Genomic DNA, 25,164 nt, shown 5'->3' with positions numbered 1-25,164 from the left:
ATCTGAGAGCACGAGGAAGAAGGGCAGAGGGCAAGGTCAGTTCGTTTGAAGTTGAGACGCGTAGACGGTGAACGAGACGGAGTGAAAGGGAGCGAACTCACGTCGAGTCCATTACAAACGGACGGAATCCTGAGTGGCGGGGAGGTGATTTCGAGGAGCTTGAGGTCTGAAACGGTAGAGACGACGAAGAGGGTCAGAGGTGGTTGAAACGACGCGTCGAGTCGAGAGGGAGTAAACTCACAGGTGCCGAGCGAAGGGAAGGAAGATGAACCGGACCTTCGAGAGAATCAGACCTGATGTATAAGTAGATATCAAGTTAGCTTAAATCAGAGCTATGATACGAAAGACGGGGAATCAAAAGGAAGAAAAGACTCACCTCTGACCGTCCGAACGTCTCCTTCACTCGAACCACCGTCCCATCTTCCCTCCTCCAAGTCCATTCCTCTCCCCAGACGATTTCGGGACCATTCTTGATCAACTCCCAGAACGATTGAGGGAAGTCTTCGAACATCAACGAGTGCTTCAGAGCGAAGGAGAGGTGATCCAGGTCTTCTCGAAAAGTGGCGGCGACCGTTCCCGCGTCCTCCTTCGTGTTGAGATTGAGTCCAGCGGGAGGAAGTGCGACGAAGGGAAGGTCCGAGGTGGAGAGAAGTCCAGACGAGTAAAGTTGCAGGAGTAGGTCTTCCCCGAGCCCGTCCAAGGTCATGTCGACGCGTCGGGGAGGAAAGTCAGGATCGATGAAGAGTCCCCACGCCTCTTCTCGCTCGGACGAAACCTGCTCCTCCAATTCGTCCGGACTAGGCATATCGGTCTCTCGATAGAGCCTCTGAATCTCTGCCGTAAGGTAATTCTCCCACTCTACGCCGAAGACCTCTTCTCCCCTCTCCTCCAACTGTTGCGCACGACCTTGCAGCCAAAACTGGAACAACACCCGATCATTTACCACCTCCCACCAAATTTCGTCTACGCGTTCATTTCGAGGCCCAGAAGAGCTGACGCCGTTGCTTCGTCTTCGATGTCTGCCTGGATCACCGCGGAAGAGGAGGAGGAGGTCGAGGTGAGGGAGAGTTGCGCGTTCGAGTTCGATGGATATTCGATCTGGTCGGTGTACGTGTTCGAGGAAGGAGCATATGTGATCCGGATCAATGGGGATACAAGCCTCGTAATCGATGTCGATCCAGAGCTCTTTGACGAAGGAGGCTCTCTCCTCGTTGTCCTCTCCGACGAGGAGTCCTTTTTTTCGGGACAGAGGAAGGTCGACCAATCCTTTCCTTGGACGACGGCGATGGTGGAGTAGTAGAGAGGAAGAGCGAGTTGACGAACTCCCTTGGAGATGAGGAGGAGGTGGGAGGTCCGGAGAGGAGGAGCGAGGAGGTCGTTGGAGGAGATGGGAGAAGAGGAGGAGGAAGGAGAGGCGAGAGGAGTAAAGGCGAAGGAGAGGATTCGTTCCAGGACTTCGAGAGGGACTCGGAGGGGAGGAGACATCGCTTTCTGGCGAGAGATAGAGCTGGTTGTGGATTGTGTTTGGGTTCGAGAATGGAAAAGGAAGAGGCAGAGGGAGGATGGCCGTCGGGGAGGAGAAGGGATGGTCGAGCTCAACTTTCAGGACTTTCCTTCTTTGCCTCCGCCTTCCATGTCCTCCCTCGACCAACTTCATCGTCTAGTAGCTCACCTCCAAGACACGTGGCCTCAGACTAGTAAAGGTGAGTTTCATGTGTATTTTGGTCTGATAATTCTCTCTCTTGAGCTCACTCTTCCGTTCCCTTCTTCTTCCCCTTCTTTGCAGACCTCTCCTCCATCGGACCCTCCCCTCTCTCCCTTCTTCATCATTCGCTCTTCTCCCTCTCCTCCTCTCCAACTTCAACTTCCTCCTCTCGGTCGCCTAAAAATCGAACTCTCGTGTACTCGTCCCTCCTCTCGCTCGCCAACGACAAGCTCAACTCGTTCCCTTTCGCCTCCGTCCCGGAATGCTGGAGACGTCTCTACACCGAAACAGGATTCCTCTGGGCTATCCACGATCTCCAAGAGGCTGGAATTGAGAGACAGGGGGATGGTCAATTCTGGGAAGGAGTAGTAGCGAGGCTGGATATGATCCTCATCGTAGCAGGAGCACCAGGAGAAGGGAGACGAGAGCTCATCGACGATCTCATCGAACTCGTCCAGGAGGTCCACCTTCCTTCTCCTCTTTGGAACCCACCAGCATCAACTCATCGATCATCCTCGTCTTCTTCGTCGGATCAAGAAGACGGGTTCTCTCCCCCTCCATCCAAAAAGCTCAAACTCAACCCTCCTTCGTCGTCGCCCTCCTCCCGTCCTCTCCTCCTCGCACCCAACCCCATCCCTTCGCTCCCTCACCCTCCGTCCCTCACAGCGTACCTCAAACTTCATCTCAATAAACCCTTCATTCTCCGCTCCTACCTCCAACAAACCTGCTGGCCAGCTCTCGACTCTTCGTCTCCGTGGAAAGATCGCGACTACCTCCTCTCCCTCGTCGGACGCGGTCGAATCGTTCCTGTGGAGATCGGAGGAGAGTACACGGAGGAAGGATGGGGACAGGGGATGATCAAGTTTGAGGATTTCTTGGAGAGGATCGAGTTTGGGTCGAGCGAGGCGGAGAGGGAGAAGAAGAGGGACGAAGAGAGAGAAGATGGGGTTGAGACGCGACCTCCGCTCTATCTCGCTCAGCACGCCCTCCTGACTCAGTTCCCGAAGCTGAGGAGAGACGTTCTGCTACCGGACTACGTATACTCTGAACCGCCGGAGTCGGAGGCGGAAGGAGGGTACAGGAGACCTCCGACCGAGGACGGACTGTTGATCAATGTTTGGGTTGGAGGAGAGGGAAGGTCGAGTCCTAGTCACACGGTTCGTTACTGATTTTCACTGCCACTAGATAAGACTCGAGGTACTTACTCAACTCACTTCTTTTCTACAGGATCCCTACTACAACTGCTACAGTTCGTCCTTCTCAAGGCTCGACGCGTCCGATCTCCCCTCGACGCGTCTCGTCCTGACTTTCCTCTTCTTTCCCTTCCTTTCTTTCAGCTCAAGTCGTCGGATCGAAACGGATATTCCTCACCCCGCCTCATCACTCCTCATCCATGTATCCCTTCTCGTCCTCCCCACCCTCTTCTCCCCCTCCTCCAACCTCCCCAACTTCTTCCTCCGAAACCAACACCCATTCGTCTCCTCCTTCCGCAACAACCACCCTGATGGGCAACACTTCCCGCCTCCCCATCTTTAACAAGACCAACACTCCTCCATCTCAATCCGAGTACCCAAAGTTCTTCGAAGAAGCTCTCCCCGAGAGTTTGGAGGGACTGCTGAACGAGGGAGATATGCTCGTCTTTCCGCCTGGTTGGTGGCACGCGTTGAGGCAGGAGGGTGGAGCTGGTTGGGGTGTTAGCTTTTGGTATTAGTCTGAATATCAGAAAGAAGAGACTTCACTCCAAGAAAGTGGAAGGAAAGCAGAATGAGAGGACAGCGAAAAGACGCGTCGCAAATCGGACGCTTCTTCGTTGCTCAACGACGGGCGTACAAAAAGGGCATTGTAAGGTCATGTAAATCGTGTCTTAGCTCTGCTTCTGAATTGCGAAGCTACTTCTTCTCCTCCATCTCGTTCTTTACCTCCTCCTGCGTCGTCTCCTCCGTAACAACCTCCATCCGACGGCGTCTCCTCTTCCTTCCCACTCAGCACCTCCTCCACGATATCCAGCTCCTCTTCCTCCTCCTCCGCACCCCCGAATCTAGCCTTAACCCACTCGTAATACTCCTCCTCTCCCCACTGCACCCTTCCAACTAGCTTCCCTTCCTTCCCAACCCTCTTCTTCCTCCCTTCGATCAAATCGCCAACCCACTCCCTTTCCTCATGGACCCTCAAGCAGCCACTCCAGAACCTCTCGAGCGAGCCTCCAGCTGTCGTACCAGGGAGGAGGTTGAGTCGGAGGTCGTTGTGTTGGGCTAGGAGGAAGAGGATGAGGGAGGAAGGGTGGTGGAGGAGGGAGGGCATGGTGTGCGTTGAGTTCGGTGAGGATGGAGGAGGAGAGAGGATGGTGAGGGATTTGAGAATTCGAGTGATTCTGAGGAGATTGTGGGAGTGAGAGAGGAGGTGGGCGACTGAGAGAGGGAAAAAAGGAGTCAGTCAGTGAGAGAGAAGAGACGCGTCGTCGTCGTCGACAACGAAGAACGAGAAACGAAGGACGTACATCTAGCCTTGAAGTTATCAGCTCTCCCCAAGATACCCCTGTTTCGATCAATCATCCTAATCCCGTAGAAGGCCAGCATCTGCGAAGAGAGGGAATCGAGTTAGAGAGGTCAGTTCGTCGATGGAAAGAGAGAGGTGTGAGCTCGCACTGACCATCTCGTAGGATCTCATCAACCTCTCCATCGCAAGTGGGTCCGAGGAGATGGCTTGAGCCTCGTGAGGTTCTAGAGGTTGAGACTGCCAGTTCATTCCGTGTTCAGGGATTGGGAAGAGCCCTGGAGAAGACGGGGAGAAGAGGGAGGGAGGGAGGAGAGTGAGTGTGAGCTCGAGCGAGAGGAGGAAAGCGAGGGACGGGGCCGAAGCCAGAGTGACATTGGATGAAGCCACTGAAAGTAGAGGATCCAAAAGGAGTCAGTGTACCGAGAATCGCGCCGAGAAAGCAAGTATAGATCGGAAGAAGGCAGCTCGAGAGAGAGAGAGAGGGAGAGAGTTGATGTTGAGCTCGACGCTCCCTCCCTCTCCCTCCTTCCTCGCGTGTTCCTCCGCCCCTCCCTGACCTCCCAGACGTCCCTAAAGACATCTATAATTAAGATTGCATAGATGAGAAGACCGTTAACTCACTGATTACTCTCGACTTCTGCCCAATCGTTCTCCAACCTGTCCAGCAGCTCATCGATCTTGAGGCTCCCAGGAAGAGCCTTCCCTTTTCCCGTATAGAATTCCAAGTTCTTCGAGTTGGTAGGATTGGGATTTAACCGTGGGTACATCGACTGAAACTGTTGGACATCTGAGAGAAGAGGAGGAGAGGATGTCGAGAAGGGACGCAGGGAAGAAGAGGGACGGGAGGAGAAGCAGATGAGTCCAACGGAGAAGACGACCGAGCGAGGACGACGACGAGAAGTGAGCGGGATGGTTCTGTAGATGGATGCGAGTGTACCTGGTGGGAGGAGCATCGAACCTCGAAAAGAAGGTTTTCGGTGGGACTGTCGTTGTTGGTGGCGAGAGGTCGAAAGTTGAGCTTCGAACTCGACCCTTCTTCCTTCCTCCCCCTCTCGCTCTCTCCTCCTTCTTCTTTTCTCCCACGACCTTTACGTTCAAAAACACTGGCTCCTCCTCTTCCACTACTCGATCTTCTCTCCACGAGCAACCATGTCTTCTCCCCTCCGAGTCCCTCTCGAAGAAAGATAAGAAGAAATGAAACGCAGCACAAGGCTCATCGCACGTCGCGTCCCCTCCTCTTCTCCTCTCCCAGCGAAACACCAGAAAGCATGCGAATCCCTCATCAATCCTCAACCCAGCTCAGTACTCAACATCCTCATCCCCCTCCACGTCCATCATCCCATCCCCTACTGGCTCCTCCTCCATCTTCTCCTCCTTCTGCTCGACCACCGCCCCGTTCGTCGTCGTCGGAGGAGCGAAGTTGCTGGGTGCTGGGTACGCCGCGTTGCTGTTGGTGTTGGAGGAAGAGAAGATGCCGGAGTGAGTAGGGTTGGACGCAGCATCGAGTTCGAGCTTCTGTTTCCTGAGCGAGGCGAGTTCGGTTTGGAGGAGGGGTTCTTTTGTTTTGAGCTGAATGAAGCGACGAACGAAAACAAAAGAGCAGTTAGCGATCGATGTTTTTTCTTCGAGCAAGGAAAGAGACGAAGAGAGGAAGAGGAAAGGGTAGGAGAAGGGGAAAGACGCGAAAAGAAGAGAAGGAGGCGACTCACCTCCCTAATCAGAACCCTCAACTCCTCCTTCTTCGCTGCCCAAGCCTCCTGCTCCTCTCGATCTACCTGCTCAGCCTGAACCTTCTGCTCCTCCAACTTGACTTCCTGGGCGGGAAGGAGGACTGCTGGGAGCTGCGACACGAAACCAAACGCGCGTCAAAACGAAGTCAGTTCGAGCTCGTTCGTTCTCACTCGTTTCCGTCTCTCTTCCCCGGCCCAAACCCAAAATCAAGCTGCAACATTACACGTACATAGAAAAGAGCCCTAGGTGTCTTATCCCCGACCTTATGGAACGCTGCCTGACCGAGAGGAGGGAACGAAGTTGTCGGGGCCGAGGACGAAGAAGGAGGAGGCAACAGAGGCAGAGGGTTTCTTCGACCGTCCGTAGCGAGAGCGAGTTCGAGGGGTTTAGGGACGGTGGTGTGCAGGAAGGAGGCTAGGCGGGGGAGGGAGGCATGGCGGGAGGTGTACTGCGAGGTGAAAGAAGATAAGGAAGGGAGGTGGTGTGAGCTCGAACGAAGGAAAGAGACGCGAGAGAGCAACGCGTTTGATATAGTATAGCGAAGAGGATAGGATGAAGGGTTCCACTCACAGCAGCCGACTTCTGAACAAACTCGTTCTCAAACTTGTCGAGTTCGAACCTGAGGACCCTGATCTCTCGTTCCTTGGTCGCGATGTCGGTCATGACGTGGGATTCCGTTCGAAGCTTGTTCTGGATTCGATCCGTGATCAGCGAGCGACGCTTTGCCTGTATACGAACAACGAACAAGCAGAGAAGACGTCAGTCGGAGTTGAGCGAAGAGGAGGGAGAGAGGACGGAGGGAGGAAGGGAGGGAGAGGAGATGTCGAGCTGAAGGGAAGGAGAGAGAGAGGAAGGAGGAGAGCGCAAACGTACAGCATCGGAAGCGCCTCGTTGTCGTTCTTCTTTCTGGTAGAGTAGAAAGGTCGAGGAAGAAGAGATGGTCAGTACGAGCGAGCGAAGAAATGGATGGCCCTCGAAACGAGAGAAGGGGAGGAGAGGAAGGAGAAGAAGGAGAGCAAGCTCAACTCACCTTGAAAGCGTCAAGTGTTCCCAACAGCCCTCCAAAGAGTCGTTTCGCTCGCTTCTTGTCGTCGAGTCCACCAGCTGCTCGTTTACGTCTGATAGTGCGATTAAAGGTAAGCTCCGAACGCGGAAGGAGGAGCAGTGAAGCGACTGACCTCTCCTCGGGAGTTGAGGTCGACGTTGAAGCTGCTGGAGGAGGAGGAACCGCTACTGATGCTGCTTCCGCATCCTTCTGTTCCTGTTCCGATAGAGCCGTCCCAGCCATGATATCGTCCTCCTCAGAGACGACGGGAACGGGTGTAGGAGCGACGACTTCCGTGGGAGGAGAGGCGAGTCTGAGAGAAGGAGAAGGGAAGGAGAAGGTCAGCTCGCGTTGGCCTCTCGTCTCTCGTCTCGTTTCGTTCATCCGCCCGAGAAGAGAGAAGAGAACGCAAGACTCACACCTCAGATTCAAGTTCGATATCAGCCATCGTATCGCGTCGTTTTTACGTCCGAAAAAAGAAAGAAGGAAAAGGGAGGATGGCGGTTTGGATCTCTCGTCCCTCCAAATCGAAAACTCGACCTCCTTCCCTCCTTCACCCCTACGACGACCCTCTCCTCCCCTCACTCCCCTCCCTTTATCTTATCATGACCACCCCTGCGGCTCCTCCCGGCTTCACCATCCTCCGAATCAAACGTAAAATCACCGAGGACCCTTTGGAATCCCTTCGTTCGGCTCATCCTCCTCCCTGCTCCTTCCTCCGAGCTCACTGAGCTGATCTCCTCGTTTGACCTCCGATGGGTGATACGCAGTGATCGATGATTCCTACAGACCTAAGAAGAGATCTAAAGAGGTCCCAGGGCAGAGTAAGGGGATGTTTAGGCTTGCGGAAACAGTAGGGGAAGGGTGGGAGGAAGGGACGGGAGGGGAAGCTTTGAGGGTGCGTTCGCTTCTCGGCGTTCTTCTCTCTTCCTTCGTATGGAAGTGCGAAGACGTACAACAAGGTAGATAGGACGCTGATCAACGATATCGTGGTTGTATACAGTCCAAAATTGCCCGTCTTCTCTCCTCTCAAACCCAAGCCCAACCCTCTCCCTCAACCTCCTTCCCTTCACCTCCTCCAGCTCCTTCGACTCCTCAACCTCACCTCCGCTACCGAATCATCGCTCCTCCAGCTCAACCTCGTCCCTCTAGAAGAGCTCCTACAGCTCCTCCTGTGATTCAAACTACGTTCGTTTTCTTTCCCTCTCTCGCTTCTTTAAAGCTCGTTCCCTTCCTTCGAGCTCAAAGCTCAAGCTCACCTCCTTCTTCGCTCTTGCTCGTTCGCAGCCCCGACCCCTCTCTCCCCCCGCCCCTCAAGTACATCGACGCCCACCCCGTCCTCCTCGTTCCACAATCTAACTTCCAAGCTCAGGTAGGAGGGAACTTGATCTTGCCGCCGACGGGGAAAGAGGAGGAGGAGGATCCGGACGTGGCTGCTTTCTTGCCCATGTTGAGGGAGTATCTGGCTGGTACGTTCACTCTCGCTGCAGGTTGTCGGCCGAAGAACTTGTTGTATTCGGTTGAGGAGTTTGGGAGGGCGGGAAGAAGAGAACGAGAAAGCTCACGACGCGTCTCCTCCCTTCCTCGTTCTCGTTCTCCTTTCGTCACAAAACAGTCTCCAACCCCATCCCCACCTCCTCCTCCTCTCCTTCTCAACCCACTCCCGCCGTCCCAACAACAACCGCACCCGAGCAATACGTCTACGACCTCTACTACCACTCCACTTCCTCCCACCTTCTCAACTCTTCCTCCAACGAAGCCTCCATGGTCGCCCGCGCGACAGTAGAAGGATACGTAGCAGAGGGAGAGGAAGAGCTCATGGTGGAGAGTGACGAGGACGATGAAAGTGATGAGGTTGATGAGGATAGCAATGGTGAGTCGCGTTGAACGAAACGAACGAACGACGCGTCGAGCAGGAGCTGACTTCGTTCTCCTTTCTCCTCCTTCTTTCCTCTCGTCTCGTGCTCGCTCCGCTCGCAACCAGACGAAGATTTCTACCGAAACGACTACCCTGAAGAGGAGGAAGGGGGTGGAGGGTCGGAGGATTCGTACGGCGATGGGATTGGGAGTGGTGCGGAGGAGAGGTGGGAGGAGGATTATTGATTCTTCTACCCTATCAATTCAAGTACCTGTTTTCAAGGAGGAGGGGAGCGAGACAGAGCGAGAGGGAGTGTAATTCATTAAGACTGAGAGCGTCGGGAAGGAGGTGAGACGAGTCCGACTTTCTTGCACGAAACGCGTTCCCTCACTCTCTCGATGCATTGAGGTATCTCCTCAACTCGTGTAGGTTCGAGATGTCTCCTTCTTTAGACACCCTAGATCGAAAGCGTCTCGGTTTAGTTCAGCCTGTGAGCCTACTTTCGGAATTTCAAGATGCGACGCGATGGATTTTCGAGATGTTCGAGATGAAGGAAATAAAGAGGACGGTAGATAGGCTTTGATGTAGCGATGTTTAGATGCAAATGTTCAGATTGGTAGAGGGCTGAATTGTAGATTGACAGCTAAAGAAAGGACGTGACGAAAAATGATCGTAGGCCTAAGACGCGTCAAGTGCGAGAACAGTCGAGCGAAGTGGTAAGATGCAGGTGAGGAAGACCAATAGAGTAGAAAAATAGACGGGATTAAGAAAGCAGCAATCGAGGTAGTAGAGATCCGAAGCCGAACAAGAGGAGGGAGTTGAGGAGAAGACGAACGCGTTGTGTCGAAAAAAACCTGAGGGAGGGAGGGAAACGGCAGGTGAAGAAGAGTCAGCTTTAGGAAGAGACTAACAGTTGAGAGAACTGAGAAAGTTCGAGCGTACCTCGGTGGAATGGAAGAAAGATGTCAAGAAGAGGCTTGGACGAGAGGCGACGACTGACGCGACCGAGGCTGCTGATGCTGTGACATAGAAGTTCGTAGGTCAGTACCGCTCAAAAGCAGGTATATAACAAAGAGAGAGGAGTAGGAGAATATGAACTCACTTCATCGATCCATAAAAGGGGAGAACGTCCCATCCTCCTCGACCCACCGCCACTGATCGCGTCGAACGAGCTCTCTTCGCAACCCTCCCCTGAACTCGTCGACGACGGCTCTCCTACACGGAGGAGGGACTCCAATGAAGTCGCATGGGGTGTTGCTGTCGAAGACTTGAGAGACAAAGTCGGCCGTCGCGAAGAAGCTTGTTTCTCCGAACGGATGAGGAGAGCAGGGATAGACGGAGAGGGGAGGGTAGAGGGGTAGGGTAGGGAGGGTTTCGAAGAGGAGGATGGCGACGTGAGAGTGGTTGAGCTGCATACGAACCGTTTCGATTGGGGAGGAGGAGGAGAGGAGTTGGTGAAAGAGTCGGTGTCGTTCGATTTTGAGGGAGTCGAGAATCCGTTGAAGTCCTTCGATCCGTCCAGCTACCTCCCCGATATCCACCCTAATCACACCTCTAGTCCTTCTCGTCATCCTAGATACCATCTTGAGCCTCCCGATATCCTCCTTGAGCTCCAAATCCCCAGCGAGCATCCTCCCAGCGTTCTTCTCCCTCTGGTGCACCTCGGCCTCGTTTGGGAAGTCGAAGAAGCAGACATGCTTGAGACGAGGAAGAGGGGCAGAAGAGAGCTCGACGAGCACTCTGGCGAGTTTTGGGATCCTCTTGTTGTTGCTGCGAACCACTGGAAGGTCGATGGGAATGGTTGTTGTTTGAGCTCCGTTGATCTTGAGCTCCTGAACGAAGCTGGCCTTCTCCCTGCCACTTTTTCCAGCAAAGATTCCTCGAGTTGGATGCCAGTAGACGAGGTAGTCGTGAGAGGTGAGGATGGTGATAGATCGAAAGAGGTGAGGGAGGGTGAGGGAGTAGAAGAGTTTGGAGACGAGGAGGAGGTGGGACGAGGAGAGGAGGGGGGAGGAAGATGGCTCGACCGAGGTGGGTGTTGCGAGAGGGAGGTGCGAGTCGAAGTAGAAAGACAGGATGTGGTCAATCAGTTCGCTGGGTAAGGAAGGGGAGCTCATTTCAGCGAGTGAAAGAAAGAAGGATGGAAATCGAAGGGTAGGGAGGGTCGAAGGGGTTGGAGGGAAGGAGAGGAGGGAAAGGTCGAAGCTCAACTCGCGCTTCCTTCCCCCCCCAACTTTCACTCGACCCACTCTTCCCTTTGTCTTCAAGATGAACTTCTCGCCTTCCGACTACGCCAGGATCATTGGCATCACCTCAGCTCCAGATGGCTATACTACGAGCTTGCCTTCTTCAGAGAGGACGGGGGAGATGGCAGTTTTACATCAGGTCCGTGCGCTTTCCCTTCCTCCTCTCTCTCAAGGCTCTCGATGCTCACGTCCAATCTTTCGCTCCAGAGAATTCATGACCACACTGTACACCTATCCGGAAGATTTTACGTGAGCTCAGGCTCGTACTCATCCTCGTTCTCTGGCTCAGGCTCATCTCTCTCCTCGCACAGGACGAGTTCGCTTCTCAATACCTCCCCTCCTTCCTCAGAACCTACTTCAACACGGCTTGGGACCTCGGAAGCGAGTTCTTCGACGTCCTATCCAACAGCCTGTTGAGCGTCGCATCTGGAATCTCGTTCGCCAGGTTCTTTCGCGAGAATCTTGACGAGGTTGAATCGTTCCTCGTCGTTCACCTTCGCCGCTTGGACGATGAGTTCCATCGAGTGTTTCTCGCCCTCGATCTACCAGATGCAGACGTGAGTCCTCCCTCCAAAGTATCTCTTTCCCTGCTTCCTGACTCGGACGTTTCTATACTATGTTAAAGCGTGTCGAGGCGGTAGTAACCTACAGATCGTTGAACAGGGCGCTCGCTCTCTTCACCCTCATCTCCGAAGCCTTCCTTCTCAATCAGCATCATCTACGACCCAGTCTCGCGACGTTCCAACCCCCTCAGGACGTTCTCGAATCCCTCAAGCACTGGCATCACAACGCAAAGCACATGCTGTCGACGATCCACTCCAAGGACGAACACAGCGAACTCCTCAAGTTTCGTTCTCAAATGACTTACTTCGGCCTAAAGAAGTTCATTAAACTCCTCGACTCGGGATTCCTCGACTACGGAAGTGATTGCATAGGGATCTATCGTGTAATCTGGTGGAAATGCGACGTCTTCACAGGTCAGTCCGGGACGACGCCCTCGGAGTGCGTCGAGGGATTGAACTTCATGTGCTCGAGAGTGAGTTATCTCCCACTTTCATTCGGAGCCTTTCGAACCATAACTGACAGTCTCATTTTTTTTTACGTCCTGTAGTGCCGATGCGTTCGCTACTGCTGTCGAGGTCAGCTTCGTTCTTTCGATTCTCGTCCTCTTCTCCTCCTCCTTTCCTTCTTTTCTCACCCATCCCACAACGAAGTCCTCACCCTTCTCTGTTCTCAAACCTCGTTTAGATCACCAGAAGCGCAGATGGAAGGATCACAAGCTCATCTGTCTGCAACCGTCGTGGTGACGTCCTTCGCTCTCTGTTCTCGACGCGTCGCATCGTCGTGAGTGGTTCTTCTCTCTCGCCTCGCTTCCTTCCCTCCCTCCTTTCACTGGCTCGACCATTAGCTTACCGCTTCTTCTTTTCTTCCCGTTCATCCTCCCTAGATCTCACTCTACATACACACGATATCATGACACGAACCCTGCTCGACTCAACTGACTCGAAATCGAAAGCCCTTACTTCAGCCTTTCTCTCTTCTCTCGAAAGACCGTGGGTCCGGGTCGGAGTGTTTATCTTTCTCTCTCATTGAGCGCGTGACTGCAGTTCAAGCTACCTCTCAGAGAAGACGAATTCGTTCTCGTCCTCGTCGCGTCGAAGTCTTTCGACGAAAGCGACGTGTTCTTCACAGGAGAGAGATGAATGCGTGAAATCTAAAGCAAATGCAAAACCAGCTAGCTGCTACGAACTCCCTCGGCCCCCTCAAACGACCGAAACCACCCAGCTCAAAACGTTCGAGCAAGTCGTGGAGTTCTTTGCAAACGCAGGACATCCGTTCTCGTAATCTTCGAGTCGAAAGTTGGTGGTGTCGATCCTTCCATCGTCGGATAGATCGAGAAGTCCACTGTCGACGTAGTAGTAGCAGATGTTGGTGGGTCTGGGATGAGAGAGAGAGGAGAGAAAGTCAGGCTCGAATTTGAGAAGACGAAAGAAGGCAGAAGGGCGAACGAACGAGTTGCAGGAGAAGTCGGTTTCGCTGAAAGACTCAGTAGAGAAACCTTCAGGGCACGAATGTCTAGAGAGAGGAAGAGAGAGAGAAGGAAGAGGGCTGTCAGCTTGGTGTCGAGACGCGTCAGAACGAACGAGAAACGGCAGCTCACTCAGTCTCCTCTCCTTCGCAAATACCTCCCAACCCGCTCGCCTCCGTCTCTTCTGACTCTTCAACGTCTCCTTCGGGCCCACAAGTTGTAACCGCCCTCGACCATCTCTCACAGTCGGGATCCGATCCCATCTCCCCGTCGTACGATCCGTCGAACTTGTAGTTGACCAACTCGAAGTTTCCGTAGGCTTTGTAGAGGCAGGTCTGATGAGACTCAAAGGGTTCGGGACTGGATGAGATGGACCGGAGGGTTGAGAGTCAGCGACAGAGTTGAAGAGAAGGGAGGCGACGCAGGGAGAGAAGAACGAACAGTCCACAGGAGAGGTAACCTGAGGGAGATGGAAGAGTCTTGACGCCGGGAGGGCAGATGTAGCTAAAGAGGGGGAAACATGAAAAGTATCCGAAGTCAGCTCGAGATCGCAGAGAGGGAGCATGGTGAGAACGAGACTCACGTCGTGATGGGAGCTGGGCAGTCGAAACGAACGTTAAATTCCTGTTGAAGAGTGAGCTGGCCGATAGGAGCAGCTTCGACCATGGAAGCAGCGAGGGCGAGAGAAGTAGCGAGGAGCTGAGCGAGCATGTTGAGCGGCGTTGGGTTCGGAGGGAGAAGGAGTGGGATGGAGGATTGAGGGAGGAGGTTGAAGTTGAAGTTGAAGTTGAAGTTGAGGGTGATGGTTGATGACGAGAAGGAGAGGACCTGGGATCGTGTCCTTTATACATTTTGAAGAAGAGAAGAGAGTATCGAGCGACGCTGGGAGAGCTGAGGGAGAAGAGGAAGCGAAGGAAGGGGAAGCATCAAAGGGAAGTTTTAGAACTGCCCCTGAAAACGTAGGATTAAACATCAAGCGAAGGATTCAATTTAACGCGGCCAGTCGGAGCTAGAGCTGGTCGCAGCGAGAAGGGATATGGTTAACGATCGACTCGGACTGAACAGGAGACGCGTCGGGAGAGGACGAACGTCGATTCGGGGTCGCCATTGTCTCCTTCTGCCGGTCGAGGTCTGAAGGTTTAACGAGAAGAGATAACATTAAGTCAGTTCCACTTCTGAAGTGGGTTTAGAGCCTAGAAGAACGGAACAAGGCTCACCTTTCCTCGTGAACGAACGCGTCCTTCGACAACTCAACGTCCCCTTCCTCGTTCCTCCACGTCCACTCTTCTCCCCAAGGACACTCAACACTCAGACAAGCCTGCTCCCAGAAACCCCTCTCGAATCCCAGAAACTGGAAAGGAATCCATTTGGGAGTTGACTTCAATTGATCGACTATTCGAGACCAGTTCTCGACGAGCGGATGGGATCGGGGTCGAGGGAGGAACGCAGATGAAGGAGGAGATTTGGTTGGTGACGTTCCTCCAGACGACGAGTGCAAAGCCGTAGACGTCCCCGAAGAGGTCGAGAGTTGTGTCGTAGGTGCGTTGGGAGGAATAATGGGTCGAATGGACGAAGACAGGAAGGGCCGGCGGTGAGTCGTCGGGTCAGAAGAGCGTTGATTTGGATCTGAAGGAAGGAAGATGGACGATTTGGAAGGGTCGAAAGCAAAGGGGAGGATCCACTCTATGACCTCTATGGGGACTCGAAGGAAGGTGGAAGGTTTCGATGCTGGAAAGAAAAGGAGAGGGGGGAGGTCAGCGAAGGAGGAGACTCGGGCGAAGAAGAGGGAGAGTTCGACGCACAGATCATTTGGAGTAAGAGGTCGTTCGAGGGAGGTCTTGATATCATTGGTTGCTGAGTTTGGTCCTGACTAGAGCTTGACCTGAATAGAAGCACGGGGAGGAAGAAGTGAGCTCGCGAAAGAAGAAGGGAGGAAGGGCTGAGGTTGAGCTCACCTTTCGCCGTCGACTCCTAGTAAGAGATGAGCTTGATCTGGTCATGGCCTGGATACACATTTGGAGATTGGTTACGAAAAGGGCTGACTGGGGTCGAACTATATAAAAAGCTCAGGATTCGGGCGTGAGGGTTGATGCAGATGAGGGAAACTCTCTCGCTCGAATCGAAGAGCTCAATTACTGCGTCGTCCCAAACCACAACAACCTTGTCTTTGGACAACTACCTCATTTCCCCATAGGCCGTGAACGTCCAGACTCAGCACTTTGAAGGAGGAAAGTCTTCGGGAAGCTGTTTCTGCGGCGAAGGAGGAGGAGAAGATCGAGCAGCGAGCTCACATCGAGAGGTCAGCTCGCTCTCCCTTCTTTCCCTTCTGCGTTCTTTCTTTGGAGGAGTATTGACAACCAGCGACACTTCAACATGTAGATCTCTCTTTGGTGCATGCTATATGAGCTTGGGGGAAGCTGGAGTCTCCAGGATTTCGCTAGCACGAGGGCAGAAGGGCTGAACGTCGAGCTCAACACCCCTTCCTTCGAGCTCAGGCTGACCTTCCTCCCCCTCCCGTCCCTCTCTAGTTCAACAGATCTCTCTCCTCATCCCCTCTATTCAATCTCACATGTCCCCTAACCTCGACTTTTTCGTCAACCTCCATTGGGCTCTGGATCCTCGTCCTCGCGACGTCTCGAGCTCAGCGTTCGTGAATCGCCTCGTCCCTCTTCTTCTTCCCAGCTTTCCGCCGCCTCAACAACATCAGAGGCTCGTCTTATCCCTCTTCTTCCCGCCCACCTTCTTCATCTTCAGCGGTTCTGCGACCTCAGTCAAATGGAATTTGGCTCAACTTCCCCTGTGTATCGAAACTCCGACGACTTCGAGGCGTCATGATCTCGACCTCGTCCCTCTTCTTCTTCCCTTCAACGCTCACCATCTAGACCAGCGAAGATGCCCATCTACACCTCCCTCGACTTTGCTGCTCTCCACAAGACGAGTGAGTCCGGTCTCCGTCGACGTGGAATCAGCAAGGCGATCCCTGACCGTTCCCACCTCCTCGTTCGCCAACAGGTTTCACTCTGCAACAACAGGTTCGCTCCTTCTCTTTCCTTCTCGTACCTGCAACGGGATGATCCTTGTTTTCCTTCTACTCATCTCCTTCTGTTCACCTCCCGACTCAACGCACTCGCCCTCGAACGTCGAACGTCCCTCTCCTCATCTCCCCTCCTCCGCCCTCCTCCTCCTGCTTTCCTTCCCTTCTCCTCAACCTCCTCCAGCAATGGTCTCAAACCTTCTCCAAACCTCTCGCCTCCAAGCACATCAACGAGTGGAGAGCCTTCCGCGACAACTCGATCTACTCCTACTCAAACTCTTCCTCTTCTTCCCCTCCCCCTCCGTCTTCCCTCCTCCCTGGATCGAACAACGTCAACTCTACCAACAACGAGCCCTCTCCTCGCTTGGCTGGGATCGTAGGAGATGCGAAGACGTATGCTGAGGCTGCGAAGGCCGTGAGGGTGTTCTTAGATGAAGATTTCCATACGTTCAAGGTGAGTGAGGAGGGTGAAACAACATAGGGCGAGGCTCGGTGTCGGTTCGAGGACAGAGGGAGAAGGAGGAGAAAGAGCTGACTTCGTTTCGCTGTTCTTTTGTGTGGGGGGAGAGGATGTAGATGCTACGAGATGAGGACTTAGGGCTGCTAGATTGGCTGAGGTTGTTTAGAGCGGATTGCTTGTGAGTCGCGTCGCGTCGCTTTCTCGACCTCTTTCCTTTTCCTCCTTCGCCTCCTTCTCCCTCCACGTCTTCATTCCACTCTCGAGCTGTTGACTGACTCTCCCAAACTTCCTACGGAATCGCAGACTCGAACTAGAACGCTTCCTCGCCATCACTTCTCCCTCCGAGATGTGCGTCGCTGCATTCCCTCTCGTGCCATGTTCTTCCTTCCCCGTCCCTGACCCTTCTTCTCTTCTTTTTGGCACAGTGCAACAAAGCAGAAGTCGCTTAACAAGGACCTTCTCGTCCTCTACGATAAACGAGCTGCTTTGGAGAGCGAGATTGCAAACCTCGAGGTTTCGTTGAACGCTTTGTGAGCTCTCCTCTCGGGGTCCTTTCCTCCTCTTTGTCTTGATGTCTCAAACTGACCATCGCTGCATTTTGTCTTAATGGCGTCGGTGACCAGGTCAGAAGTCAAGGCTGGTGCTGTTGGGCGATGAGGGGGGACGCGAGGGACGACTTCGAGTCTCGACGCGTCAGTTTGGTAGCCGACTTTCGCCTGGAATGTAATGGATCTTCGCACCGGTCATCTGAGAAGTAGAAGCTTAGGTGCAGGCGAAGTTACCCTGCTCGAAGGTGAAAAGGAGGGTGGAGGAGAAGAAGTGTTCGAGATCGACAACGAGAGTTGTTTTCCTTGCAAGATGATTCGAATATCTCTACATAAAGCAGACACTTTTCTGAGAATGGAATCGAGCCGCACGAGGAGACATACCTACATTTTCTTCACCAACATGAAAACAAGCAAATCTATATCTTTGACGTCACTTCTCGAGCTCGCAGTCCTCGACCGACCTTCCTTTCCTTCGTGCTTTTTCAGGGTGTCCCTCAAACCGCCATCTTCTCTTAATCGCTTTCTGATCTTTCCTGTATCTATACATCATGGCCAAATCCATCACTTCCTGGTCGTGAGTTGCCTCTTCCTCTCTTTCTTTGGTGTTGAGGGACAAGCTTCTGAGGAAGAGAGGGAAGCTCAAGCTCACCTTCCGTTCGATCCCTTCCTTTGGTTTGGCCTTGATCTCACAGCGACTACTTCTCTGGCTTATTCACTCTTGCTATCCTCATCGGTGTCGGATGTGAGTCTCTCTTGATTAGGGCGCTCAGTCGGCGGTATGGAGGACGGGAGGAGAAGGAAGCTTCATCAGTCGGAGGAACAAGGGAGACGGAAGGGACGAAGGAGGGCAGTGTACAACCCTGTCTTCGCGAGTTGTGTCTCCCTTCAGTCTTTCAAAAGGCATCTGGGTTCCACAGAGATCGCGTAGATGCTGGCTTAGCTTGTCGGACCCTCTGAGCGGCTCTCTGCTCCTTCAAGACGAGCTCGAGCTCGTCCCTCCCTTGATTAGCTCGCAACTTCAGTTTCGTTCTTCGAAATAACGCTGACCTCTCGCTCCCCCGTTTCCTCTCTCACAGACGTCGCCTACATGATTCATCAAGGTATCCAGAGTGGTGTCGCGGGAGCGAAGAAGAGCATGAAGGACTCGGGATTGTGAGCTCGACCCGTCCTTCCTCCTCCCTCCCCTCCCATCCCTTTGGTTTTCCTTTTCGATCTCCTTACCCCGCCTCTCTGTTCAGAACGTTCGCTGACGCTGCTTTTTCACCCTCTCGTTCTTTTTTGGTACCCTTCCCTCAGAACTATGGACGAGACCGGCATGAGCGTCAAGACGGATCGACGAGGAGTGACGACGGAGGAATACGTGACGGCCACGTCGCAGGCGATGCTCAACAGCTCGAAACGTCTAGCTAAGAGTGGGGCGGTCTCCTTCGGGAAGGCAGCTGAAGCAGCGAAGAAGAAGTAGACTTGGTTGGTGGAGGAGACGCGGAGAGGAGGCTTTGTTTTCGGTTCGTTGCTCGCGTGCGATCTTGAGGAGGAATTCTACGAAGGGTTGTGCGATAGCTTACTGCTCGACTTTATAGGTGCTGGATCATCTCTACTACGTCGATTTCGTGGACGTGCGACGGCGGAGAGTCTGAGGAAGCCATGGCGACGAAAGACAGGGCTGACTGTTGAGCTCGAACGAAAGCTCATCGAAGCTTCCTCCCACCTCCATCCCCTTTTCCAGCAGTTTTCACCCTTCGCTCCCCTTACAGCTCATCAAAATTGAGCTCACGAAGCATCGACGCCCTCCTTAGCTTGATCTCTGCCACCACTCGTCCAACCAATTCGCCTCCTTCGCTGCTGAACCTGCTGCTTTCCGCCGAGTCCCTCCCTGCGTCTGCTTCGAGATGCTCCTTCAACCCGACCGTCCTTTCCCTCGCTTGAAGATCACTATCATAGTCAGCTGCGTCTCTCTCTCGTCTTCCTCAGCAACTGGTCGTCAAGCCCAATCTCGAACAAGCGAGTCTAGAGAAGAAGGGAGGGGGGCGGCGGCCTCGACACTCAGCTGGACCCCTTCTTTGCTCCCTTCCTTCCCCTCAGCTCCAGCTTTGTGTAGACGTCATCCCAAACTGTTTTCAGCCCTCTCGGTGGCTATAGGGTGCGATATTATGATAGCAGCAGGTGGAATGAGCGAGGTGGGCTCCTTCTCGGCTTTTCGCTGGCACCCTCTTCGCCCTCCCCAAGGCCGTCCCTTTCTTCGACGTCTCCTGAAGGAGAACCCAGCTGATGCAGTCCTTTTGACGTAGAGCTCAAATTGTAAGAGCAGTCCTTCAACTCGTCCTTCAACTCAAACCCTCAACCTCTACAGCGGCCCGATCAATCGTGTTTCGCTTCAGCCATTCCCAACCCTCCTCTTCGCTGTTGTGATTCCGCACAGGATCTTTTTATCGTTTCGGTCTGGTCGGGTGACGGCTGCCGCTGGAATACGATTGTTCTAGAGACGGAATCAAAAAAGGGAGTTGCAGTTGACTCTCCCTTCTCTTCTCTCCGTCGTCCCGTCCTCTCCGCGGCTCGTCAACCTCCGCTGAACAGTCTTCTTCAGTACTGCCACTCTCGCTTGCGACGTATAATTGTAGATTCATCATTCCTTTGGGTTCTGACTTCCAACAACCATCCTCTTTCTACCTTCCGCCTCCAACTCGCTCAACCTTTGCGACGCGTCTCGACGTTTCTTTCCTCATCAACTTTCTCGCATCCCACTCTCACTCAACATGGCTAACGGTAAGCACCGTGCGACGTATATACACCTGCCTAGACTCTTTGCTGACTCGTTTATCTCTACGTTTGCCCATCAGATCGAAGCTGTCTCTCCGCCGACGGACCCATTCGAAGTCCCATCAACTCTCTCGCTCGAATCAAGCCTATCCATCTCAGGATCGCTTTGGCATGCCAGGTAATCTCATTATCTGCTCTCCTTCTATTCTGAACTGCCTCTCACTCTCCCTTCCTCTTCTTGCTTTCACAGGCTTTGATCGGCGCTGGGTTGGGGATCATGCTCGCCGTCAAGCGCTTCCAGTTTCTGAACGACGACGGAGGTAAGTCTGATCTTCTCCTCCTTCATCGATCTATCTGTTCACTCGACTCAAGCTCGAGCTGACATATCCTGCCTGCTCGTTTCCCTCCACCGTTTCAGTCACAAACAAGATGAAGCTGATGAGCTACGTTTCCGCTGGATGCTACATCGCTTTTGCCGTTCTCATCCTGGGATGTCCTCTTGCAGCTACTCTCGTGAGTCTTGAAGTCCCTCCTGCGCTCACTTTTACGTCACGTCGAAGCCAGACAATGCACCGAAGCTCAGGTTCGACGCGTGCTGACTTTCCCTCCGCACTCTTTTCCGCTTCCATCCTCCAAGAACCGACCTCGATCAGCTCGAATCAACTCCATCTTCTCATTCGTCGCTTTTATGGTCGGCCAAACTGGAGCCATGACGGAGATTATCAGCCATTTCGTGAACAAGAACGGTGAGTCTCGTTTGAACTGACCTCCTCGCCCGTTTCGAACTGACCTTCTCTTTCCCACGATTTCGTAGACATCAAGACACAATGCCGAATCGATGAGCTTGCAAGAACCGATCCTACTGCTTTCTGCGACAAAGAGTGAGTCCAGTCTCGTCTCTTTCCTCAAGCTCGACGCGTCGTCGTCGTTTCTTTTGTTTCCTTTGATTCAAAAACACCAACACTCATACCCTCGTCCTTCATCGCTCTTAAAGGTGGAAAGATGATATCCAGAAGATCGGAATGTGGGTTATGGCTGTGAGTCTGTCCTTCCTTCGACTCGCGCCCGTCGAAAGTCCTGAAGCTGGACTTCGCTCCTTCTTTTTCGCGTCTCAGGTCATCAACATCGCCGGGATCACGGCTCTACTCGCCCTCGCTTACTCTCGACAGCTCTCCGACCCCGAGAGATACGTCCAAGCTCGTTCAGGCTCGCCGGAATCAGTCGTTGCACTTCAACCCTACGTCGTCGCGAACGCCGCTCCGTATCGTTCGTCCCGTTCACTCTGATTTATACCGATCTGTTCGTCATCCATTCACCTCTGCGTTCCTCCATACTGAACCTTCCTCCTCTCCCACAGATGGAGAACCTGTCGCTCCTCGACAATCGAACAATGAGCGATCTCCCGAAGCTCAAAAGCCTTACTGGTCTCAGCATGAGAGGGTTTAAGAACAATGTCGGTCTGAATCTCCTGGTCTTTATGCTGAGTTAGTCTGCGCCCTTGTGAGTCCGCACATCGCGTTTGTTTTCGTCGTCGTCCCGATCTGACGCGTCGCACTCTCTTTCTCATTTTCAGCCGAGTTGAGAGCGCCATGGTCTTTCCTCCTTCGACACACTTTCTACTCGCATCAAACCGTTCCTGACCGGATCCATCCTTTCAGTCCTCACTCTTCTCGTCGCTCAACCGTCACCCGAGTGCGTCTCGTTCGTTTCTTCTTTCCTGTCGACAAAACTGACTGGAGTCTTCTCCCACTCAGTAAATCTAACCACTCGTCGTAAACACCGCCGCTAGGGTCCTTTGGAATCTACAACGTCGTATCGGTACCTCGCTGCTCCCCTCATCGAGCTTCCACCATCGTGCGTCTTCCCTGTGATTTCTCTTCCTCTCTTTGCTGATCGCTGACCCTCAACGACCTTCCTTTCCGTCACCAGACTCCACCAATCTTCCTCTTCCTCTCCATCTCAAAACCCGCCGCAAATTTTCTCTCCCAATCTCGACTTAAAATCGATGCTCGTCCGACCTCTGACGCGTCGTCGTTCCCGCTCCCTCCCTTTTCACCCTCTCTTAGGCTCTTCTCTCACTTTTTTTTTGACCTCGCTCGCACAACGGACTGTTTCTTTCTTTATCTCTCTTACATGTACCTCAATCTCATGATCCCTACTCCTTTTCCTTGCAATCACGACGCGTCCCTCCTCTCCCCACCTCCTCTCTCCTTCTCCCCCTCCCTCCCCTGCATCGTTTCCCTTGGCTCCCTCGCACGTCGTCACTCCCCAATCGATCTCTAAAGCAGAAAAAAAAACCTGCCCCGCCTTGCTCATCGAGCGATTCCCCTCCCTTCTTCGATCTCACGCCTTCGTGGTCTCTCCGCAAGCACCGTCGCGGGAGCCCGTCGAAGCTGAACTTCGATTCGACCTTCGTTCAGCCCTCAAACCATCACCCTTCCATTTCTTCTTCTTCCCTTCCCTTCCCTTCCCTTTCCCAGATCGAGTATAGAGAGAGAGTAGCGTGTGTCTAGAGATGTCTGCTTCTACTTCAACTTCCATCAACGACGACGAGCTCGAGATCATCCTTCTTGGAACAGGTCAGTTCAAGCTCTCTTGCTCCTCCCTTCCTTCCTCCCTTCCTCCCCTCCTCCTCACCTTCCCTACCTACAAGCTGACGCATTTCCCTCTCCTCTAACCCTTCCCCTCTGTTCGATCCAACCTTTCCTCCAAATCCTACAGGTACCTCTGGTCAACTCCCCAACGTCTCCTGCCTCACGAACCACCTCTCCGCTCACTCTGACGACGATTCAGAGACGGAGCCTTGTCGAACTTGTCTTTCAACCCTCTCGCCTGAAGGATCCAAGAACGTTAGGAGGAACACGAGTGCGATCGTTAGAGGGAACAAGGCGGGAGGAGGGAAATCGTGAGTTCAATCAAAAGAGGGAGCGAGCGAGACAAGGAGGGTAGCAAGGGGGTCGGATCGAGCGACGACGACGAGGAGGATAAGCACCTGCTCGATAAAGCAGGATCGAGGGAAGCTGAGATGCGCAGGGAGAAGAGAAGGGCTCAGAAGAGTGTTCGAGCACTGAGCTTGCAGAGGCGACGGCGTAGGGAAGGAAGGGAGGGAGGGAGGGAGGGAGGAATCGAATCGACCAACGTTCAACCCACCCTTCACCTCCCTAGCCTTGCTTTTCGAGATCGATCCTCACCTCACACTCTATCCTCGCTCAGCCTATCGAGCAGAGAAGAGAGAAGGTTTTCTCAGGACGGAGCGGAAGCAGCAGCCCAGCTCGGTCTGGCCAGAGCAGACGCCGAGTCTCGAAGCTCACCAAAATCAGCCCATCAAACCTCTCCTTATCGAAATCGAGTGCTGACTGTCCTGCCTTCTTTTTTTTTCTGTTTGACAGAACGATCCTGGTGGACTGTGGGAAATCCTTCCTCTCTTCAGCACTCGAGTTCTTCCCAAAGTTCGGACTGAGGAAGATCGATGCTGTTTTGCTCACGCACCCTCACGCGGATGGTGAGTCGAGTCTCGCTCGTCCTTTGGTTTTTTGCTGCTGTTTCTCTGGTGAACTGACAAAATTTCCCCTTCTCGATTCCCGCGTACACAGCTATCAACGGACTCGACGATCTTCGAGGCTGGACCTTGAAGGGAGTCGTTCAGCCGTTCATCAAGGTCTATTGTGTGAGCTCGAACTTCCCTTCCATCCTCTCGTTCTCTGAGACGCGAGCTCGAGCTGACTTTGTTTCTTCGCTTCTCGCTCCGCTCTCGTTCAGTCCCAACACACTCTCGACGAGATTGCTAGCTCGTGGCCTTACATGGTCGAGCTCGGGAAGGCAACAGGAGGAGGAGACGTTCCTGCTTTTGAATGGGTCGTCATCAAGGAGGACGAGGACTTCTGGGTTGAGGGCATCAAGGTTTCGCCTTTGAATGGTGAGCTTCGAACTCTCCCTGCTTCTTCTTACCTGTACGTTATCGGGCTGACCCACCCCTCCTCTCGTTCTTCAGTCCATCACGGTCGTTTCTTCTCCTCCCCACCTCCTCCCGGCTCTCCTCCTCCTCCTCCTCCTCCAACCCTCGAACCACCACCCATCCTCCCCTTCTACTGCCTCGGATTCATCTTCCACCCTCACATCGTCTACATGTCCGACGTTAGCTACATCCCAGCAGCAGCATGGGCCAAACTCCTCCCTTCGCCCAACACAGCCAAGACCCTCACGTCTTCCCTCGCTGCCGTCTCCCTCTCTTCCTCCTCCCACCCCCCTACCAACGACGTCTCAACCCTTCCCACACCACCCTACTCTCCACCTATCACTCCTCGAGGCTCCTCCTCCTCCAACTCAACCGCGTCGGACGAAGACGACCAACCCAAACCTCATCGTTTCCCCGTCCTCATTCTCGACACCCTCTTCCTCAAACCCCACACTTCCCACTTCGGTATCCTCCAATCTCTCCAAACCATCCTCCGTCTAAACCCTCTCCGAACCTACCTCTCCGGTTTCGCTCACCACCACTCGCACGAAGAATGGGAAGCGTTCGGACGCGATCTGGACGGCACGCCTCATCCCGAGGGCGAGGAAGAGGAGGAGTTCGTGAACGAAGCGAGAGGGATGGTTGGGGAGGTTGGGGAGGAAGCTCGGAGGAGAGGAGTTTGGGTTCGACCTGGGTGGGATGGGTTGAGGGTCGTTTGTGATTCGAAGGGAGCGAGGGAGGAAGGACCGGAGGAGCAGGTCCAGACGAGGAGGGCTTGGACGAGGAACAGTAAGATTAGGGGGTTGAGTACGCCGCCTAGGGAGGAGAAGGTGCTGAGGAGGGAGGCGGTTGAGGGAACCAGGGGTGGGTGTTGCTGTCCTTGAGGAGAGACGCGTCGATGAGTCGATGGAGGACGCGTCTCTTCGTTCGTTCGTTTAGATCTCCTTACCTCTCCCATTTCGAAGCTGTCTAGAGCAGCCTCTCTTCTGTCAGTTTCGGACTCCACTAGAGCTTCGCATCGGTTCTATCTCATTCTCTAGCTCTCGTCGTGCTTTGTATCTTCTCTAGAATCTCTCCCTTCTCTCTCCCGCTGCACTTTTGTCTTTCTAGAACTTCTCGCTACACTGCTGCCTTCCCCTCTATACGTTCAAAATCTTACTGCCATCGCTGCCTGCTCGTTTGCGCAAACTTGAGGCTGCGTTCTCGTACGAACGCGACGGAGCGAAAGGAGTGGAGACTTTCACGGTGAGGTTCGACGACTCTTTCCGCTCGTTCTTTCTTGCTGTTTCGTTCGATTCAT

At 53.6% G+C, this 25,164-nt stretch overlaps 13 protein-coding genes across 13 annotated transcripts; 7 read left to right on the top strand and 6 right to left on the bottom strand.

Moving 5' to 3' along the window:
* Positions 1-117: 117 nt before the first annotated feature.
* BDY24DRAFT_60517 (uncharacterized protein) lies at positions 118-1,872 on the bottom strand. The gene is made up of 3 exons (XM_076645018.1): positions 377-1,872; positions 242-293; positions 118-166 (listed from the first exon to the last, which is right to left on the bottom strand). The coding sequence occupies exons 1-2, from the start codon at positions 1,655-1,657 to the stop codon at positions 288-290; spliced, it is 1,287 nt and encodes a 428-aa protein (XP_076496813.1). The 5' UTR covers positions 1,658-1,872; the 3' UTR covers positions 118-166; positions 242-287.
* BDY24DRAFT_351437 (uncharacterized protein) lies at positions 1,609-3,416 on the top strand (the record flags this gene model as incomplete). The annotated part of the gene is made up of 4 exons (XM_076637717.1): positions 1,609-1,703; positions 1,787-2,594; positions 2,643-2,862; positions 3,246-3,416. The coding sequence occupies exons 1-4, from the start codon at positions 1,634-1,636 to the stop codon at positions 3,414-3,416; spliced, it is 1,269 nt and encodes a 422-aa protein (XP_076496812.1). The 5' UTR covers positions 1,609-1,633.
* A 121-nt stretch (positions 3,417-3,537) lies between these two features.
* Positions 3,538-5,374, bottom strand: BDY24DRAFT_389158 (opioid growth factor receptor conserved region-domain-containing protein). The gene is made up of 6 exons (XM_076640494.1): positions 5,139-5,374; positions 4,823-4,988; positions 4,574-4,587; positions 4,355-4,476; positions 4,203-4,281; positions 3,538-4,113 (listed from the first exon to the last, which is right to left on the bottom strand). The coding sequence occupies exons 1-6, from the start codon at positions 5,152-5,154 to the stop codon at positions 3,554-3,556; spliced, it is 957 nt and encodes a 318-aa protein (XP_076496811.1). The 5' UTR covers positions 5,155-5,374; the 3' UTR covers positions 3,538-3,553.
* On the bottom strand, positions 5,245-7,486 carry BDY24DRAFT_389154 (uncharacterized protein). The gene is made up of 8 exons (XM_076640493.1): positions 7,397-7,486; positions 7,111-7,290; positions 6,963-7,050; positions 6,806-6,838; positions 6,503-6,658; positions 6,162-6,380; positions 5,911-6,042; positions 5,245-5,770 (listed from the first exon to the last, which is right to left on the bottom strand). The coding sequence occupies exons 1-8, from the start codon at positions 7,423-7,425 to the stop codon at positions 5,501-5,503; spliced, it is 1,107 nt and encodes a 368-aa protein (XP_076496810.1). The 5' UTR covers positions 7,426-7,486; the 3' UTR covers positions 5,245-5,500.
* IWR1 (Iwr1p) lies at positions 7,487-9,116 on the top strand. The gene is made up of 6 exons (XM_076640492.1): positions 7,487-7,664; positions 7,748-7,875; positions 7,981-8,165; positions 8,265-8,446; positions 8,593-8,850; positions 8,962-9,116. Exons 1-6 carry the CDS (start codon positions 7,583-7,585, stop codon positions 9,078-9,080), a joined length of 954 nt encoding a protein of 317 aa, XP_076496809.1. The 5' UTR covers positions 7,487-7,582; the 3' UTR covers positions 9,081-9,116.
* Positions 9,117-9,402: 286 nt separating this feature from the next.
* Positions 9,403-10,952, bottom strand: BDY24DRAFT_441428 (uncharacterized protein; the record flags this gene model as incomplete). The annotated part of the gene is made up of 3 exons (XM_076644610.1): positions 9,403-9,689; positions 9,778-9,854; positions 10,021-10,952. The coding sequence occupies 3 exons, from the start codon at positions 10,950-10,952 to the stop codon at positions 9,514-9,516; spliced, it is 1,185 nt and encodes a 394-aa protein (XP_076496808.1). The 3' UTR covers positions 9,403-9,513.
* A 122-nt stretch (positions 10,953-11,074) lies between these two features.
* BDY24DRAFT_389149 (uncharacterized protein) lies at positions 11,075-12,282 on the top strand. The gene is made up of 5 exons (XM_076640491.1): positions 11,075-11,220; positions 11,289-11,330; positions 11,393-11,638; positions 11,777-12,117; positions 12,193-12,282. Exons 1-4 carry the CDS (start codon positions 11,104-11,106, stop codon positions 11,942-11,944), a joined length of 573 nt encoding a protein of 190 aa, XP_076496807.1. The 5' UTR covers positions 11,075-11,103; the 3' UTR covers positions 11,945-12,117; positions 12,193-12,282.
* A 532-nt stretch (positions 12,283-12,814) lies between these two features.
* On the bottom strand, positions 12,815-13,908 carry BDY24DRAFT_389147 (uncharacterized protein). The gene is made up of 5 exons (XM_076640490.1): positions 13,694-13,908; positions 13,552-13,614; positions 13,243-13,470; positions 13,095-13,157; positions 12,815-13,019 (listed from the first exon to the last, which is right to left on the bottom strand). Exons 1-5 carry the CDS (start codon positions 13,819-13,821, stop codon positions 12,845-12,847), a joined length of 657 nt encoding a protein of 218 aa, XP_076496806.1. The 5' UTR covers positions 13,822-13,908; the 3' UTR covers positions 12,815-12,844.
* Positions 13,909-13,923: 15 nt separating this feature from the next.
* On the bottom strand, positions 13,924-15,196 carry BDY24DRAFT_389145 (uncharacterized protein). The gene is made up of 5 exons (XM_076640489.1): positions 15,066-15,196; positions 14,913-14,992; positions 14,328-14,838; positions 14,200-14,241; positions 13,924-14,125 (listed from the first exon to the last, which is right to left on the bottom strand). Exons 2-5 carry the CDS (start codon positions 14,956-14,958, stop codon positions 14,101-14,103), a joined length of 624 nt encoding a protein of 207 aa, XP_076496805.1. The 5' UTR covers positions 14,959-14,992; positions 15,066-15,196; the 3' UTR covers positions 13,924-14,100.
* Positions 15,197-15,679: 483 nt separating this feature from the next.
* On the top strand, positions 15,680-17,261 carry BDY24DRAFT_415221 (uncharacterized protein; the record flags this gene model as incomplete). The annotated part of the gene is made up of 8 exons (XM_076643417.1): positions 15,680-15,756; positions 15,865-15,909; positions 15,993-16,048; positions 16,123-16,142; positions 16,329-16,598; positions 16,908-16,952; positions 17,043-17,134; positions 17,228-17,261. 8 exons carry the CDS (start codon positions 15,680-15,682, stop codon positions 17,259-17,261), a joined length of 639 nt encoding a protein of 212 aa, XP_076496804.1.
* Positions 17,262-17,648: 387 nt separating this feature from the next.
* BDY24DRAFT_389140 (uncharacterized protein) lies at positions 17,649-18,767 on the top strand. The gene is made up of 4 exons (XM_076640488.1): positions 17,649-17,726; positions 17,845-17,894; positions 18,229-18,304; positions 18,449-18,767. The coding sequence occupies exons 1-4, from the start codon at positions 17,701-17,703 to the stop codon at positions 18,612-18,614; spliced, it is 318 nt and encodes a 105-aa protein (XP_076496803.1). The 5' UTR covers positions 17,649-17,700; the 3' UTR covers positions 18,615-18,767.
* Positions 18,768-19,905: 1,138 nt separating this feature from the next.
* Positions 19,906-21,966, top strand: BDY24DRAFT_441423 (uncharacterized protein; the record flags this gene model as incomplete). The annotated part of the gene is made up of 13 exons (XM_076644609.1): positions 19,906-19,915; positions 19,990-20,087; positions 20,160-20,229; positions 20,328-20,422; positions 20,547-20,655; positions 20,724-20,790; positions 20,904-20,946; positions 21,025-21,175; positions 21,267-21,333; positions 21,399-21,409; positions 21,483-21,601; positions 21,664-21,763; positions 21,839-21,966. 12 exons carry the CDS (start codon positions 19,906-19,908, stop codon positions 21,664-21,666), a joined length of 843 nt encoding a protein of 280 aa, XP_076496802.1. The 3' UTR covers positions 21,667-21,763; positions 21,839-21,966.
* Positions 21,967-22,334: 368 nt separating this feature from the next.
* Positions 22,335-25,079, top strand: BDY24DRAFT_389134 (MBL fold metallo-hydrolase). Its single transcript, XM_076640487.1, has 6 exons — positions 22,335-22,488; positions 22,631-22,814; positions 23,299-23,411; positions 23,503-23,576; positions 23,669-23,825; positions 23,901-25,079. Exons 1-6 carry the CDS (start codon positions 22,425-22,427, stop codon positions 24,746-24,748), a joined length of 1,440 nt encoding a protein of 479 aa, XP_076496801.1. The 5' UTR covers positions 22,335-22,424; the 3' UTR covers positions 24,749-25,079.
* Positions 25,080-25,164: the final 85 nt, after the last annotated feature.

The sequence above is a fragment of the Mrakia frigida genome, assembly GCF_051309035.1.
Source record: "Mrakia frigida strain ATCC 22029 unplaced genomic scaffold BDY24scaffold_15, whole genome shotgun sequence".
In the NCBI taxonomy this organism is placed as follows: Eukaryota; Fungi; Basidiomycota; class Tremellomycetes; order Cystofilobasidiales; family Mrakiaceae; genus Mrakia; species Mrakia frigida.
This window is presented reverse-complemented; position numbering and strand designations above follow the sequence as displayed.

Bases quoted from the DNA above. Each gene is read 5' to 3' on its own strand.
- BDY24DRAFT_389134 (XM_076640487.1), top strand. From the start codon at position 22,425: ATGTCTGCTTCTACTTCAACTTCCATCAACGACGACGAGCTCGAGATC. The intron at 23,577-23,668 runs GTGAGCTCGAAC...GCTCTCGTTCAG, and splicing joins CGTTCATCAAGGTCTATTGT to TCCCAACACACTCTCGACGA. The intron at 23,826-23,900 runs GTGAGCTTCGAA...CTCGTTCTTCAG, and splicing joins CAAGGTTTCGCCTTTGAATG to TCCATCACGGTCGTTTCTTC.
- BDY24DRAFT_389158 (XM_076640494.1), bottom strand. The intron at 4,282-4,354 runs GTCAGTGCGAGC...CTCTCTTCGCAG, and splicing joins TGATGAGATCCTACGAGATG to ATGCTGGCCTTCTACGGGAT. The intron at 4,114-4,202 runs GTACGTCCTTCG...TCCCTCTCTCAG, and splicing joins TGATAACTTCAAGGCTAGAT to TCGCCCACCTCCTCTCTCAC.
- IWR1 (XM_076640492.1), top strand. From the start codon at position 7,583: ATGACCACCCCTGCGGCTCCTCCCGGCTTCACCATCCTCCGAATCAAA. The intron at 7,876-7,980 runs GTGCGTTCGCTT...GGTTGTATACAG, and splicing joins CGGGAGGGGAAGCTTTGAGG to TCCAAAATTGCCCGTCTTCT. The intron at 8,166-8,264 runs GTTCGTTTTCTT...GCTCGTTCGCAG, and splicing joins CCTCCTGTGATTCAAACTAC to CCCCGACCCCTCTCTCCCCC.
- BDY24DRAFT_60517 (XM_076645018.1), bottom strand. From the start codon at position 1,657: ATGAAGTTGGTCGAGGGAGGACATGGAAGGCGGAGGCAAAGAAGGAAA.
- BDY24DRAFT_389145 (XM_076640489.1), bottom strand. From the start codon at position 14,958: ATGATATCAAGACCTCCCTCGAACGACCTCTTACTCCAAATGATCT. The intron at 14,839-14,912 runs GTGCGTCGAACT...TTTTCTTTCCAG, and splicing joins CCTCTTACTCCAAATGATCT to CATCGAAACCTTCCACCTTC. The intron at 14,126-14,199 runs GTTCGTCCTCTC...CGCTGCGACCAG, and splicing joins AATGGCGACCCCGAATCGAC to CTCTAGCTCCGACTGGCCGC.
- BDY24DRAFT_389140 (XM_076640488.1), top strand. From the start codon at position 17,701: ATGGCCAAATCCATCACTTCCTGGTC. The intron at 17,727-17,844 runs GTGAGTTGCCTC...TTGATCTCACAG, and splicing joins AAATCCATCACTTCCTGGTC to CGACTACTTCTCTGGCTTAT. The intron at 17,895-18,228 runs GTGAGTCTCTCT...CCTCTCTCACAG, and splicing joins TATCCTCATCGGTGTCGGAT to ACGTCGCCTACATGATTCAT.
- BDY24DRAFT_389154 (XM_076640493.1), bottom strand. From the start codon at position 7,425: ATGGCTGATATCGAACTTGAATCTGAGGT. The intron at 6,839-6,962 runs GTGAGTTGAGCT...CTACTCTACCAG, and splicing joins GAACACTTGACGCTTTCAAG to AAAGAAGAACGACAACGAGG. The intron at 6,659-6,805 runs GTACGTTTGCGC...GTTCGTATACAG, and splicing joins AACGAGGCGCTTCCGATGCT to GCAAAGCGTCGCTCGCTGAT.
- BDY24DRAFT_389147 (XM_076640490.1), bottom strand. From the start codon at position 13,821: ATGCTCGCTCAGCTCCTCGCTACTTCTCTCGCCCTCGCTGCTTCCATG. The intron at 13,615-13,693 runs GTGAGTCTCGTT...CCCCCTCTTTAG, and splicing joins TGCCCAGCTCCCATCACGAC to CTACATCTGCCCTCCCGGCG. The intron at 13,158-13,242 runs GTGAGCTGCCGT...TCCTCTCTCTAG, and splicing joins TGCGAAGGAGAGGAGACTGA to ACATTCGTGCCCTGAAGGTT.
- BDY24DRAFT_389149 (XM_076640491.1), top strand. From the start codon at position 11,104: ATGAACTTCTCGCCTTCCGACTACGCCAGGATCATTGGCATCACCTCA. The intron at 11,221-11,288 runs GTCCGTGCGCTT...CTTTCGCTCCAG, and splicing joins AGATGGCAGTTTTACATCAG to AGAATTCATGACCACACTGT. The intron at 11,331-11,392 runs GTGAGCTCAGGC...CTCCTCGCACAG, and splicing joins ACCTATCCGGAAGATTTTAC to GACGAGTTCGCTTCTCAATA.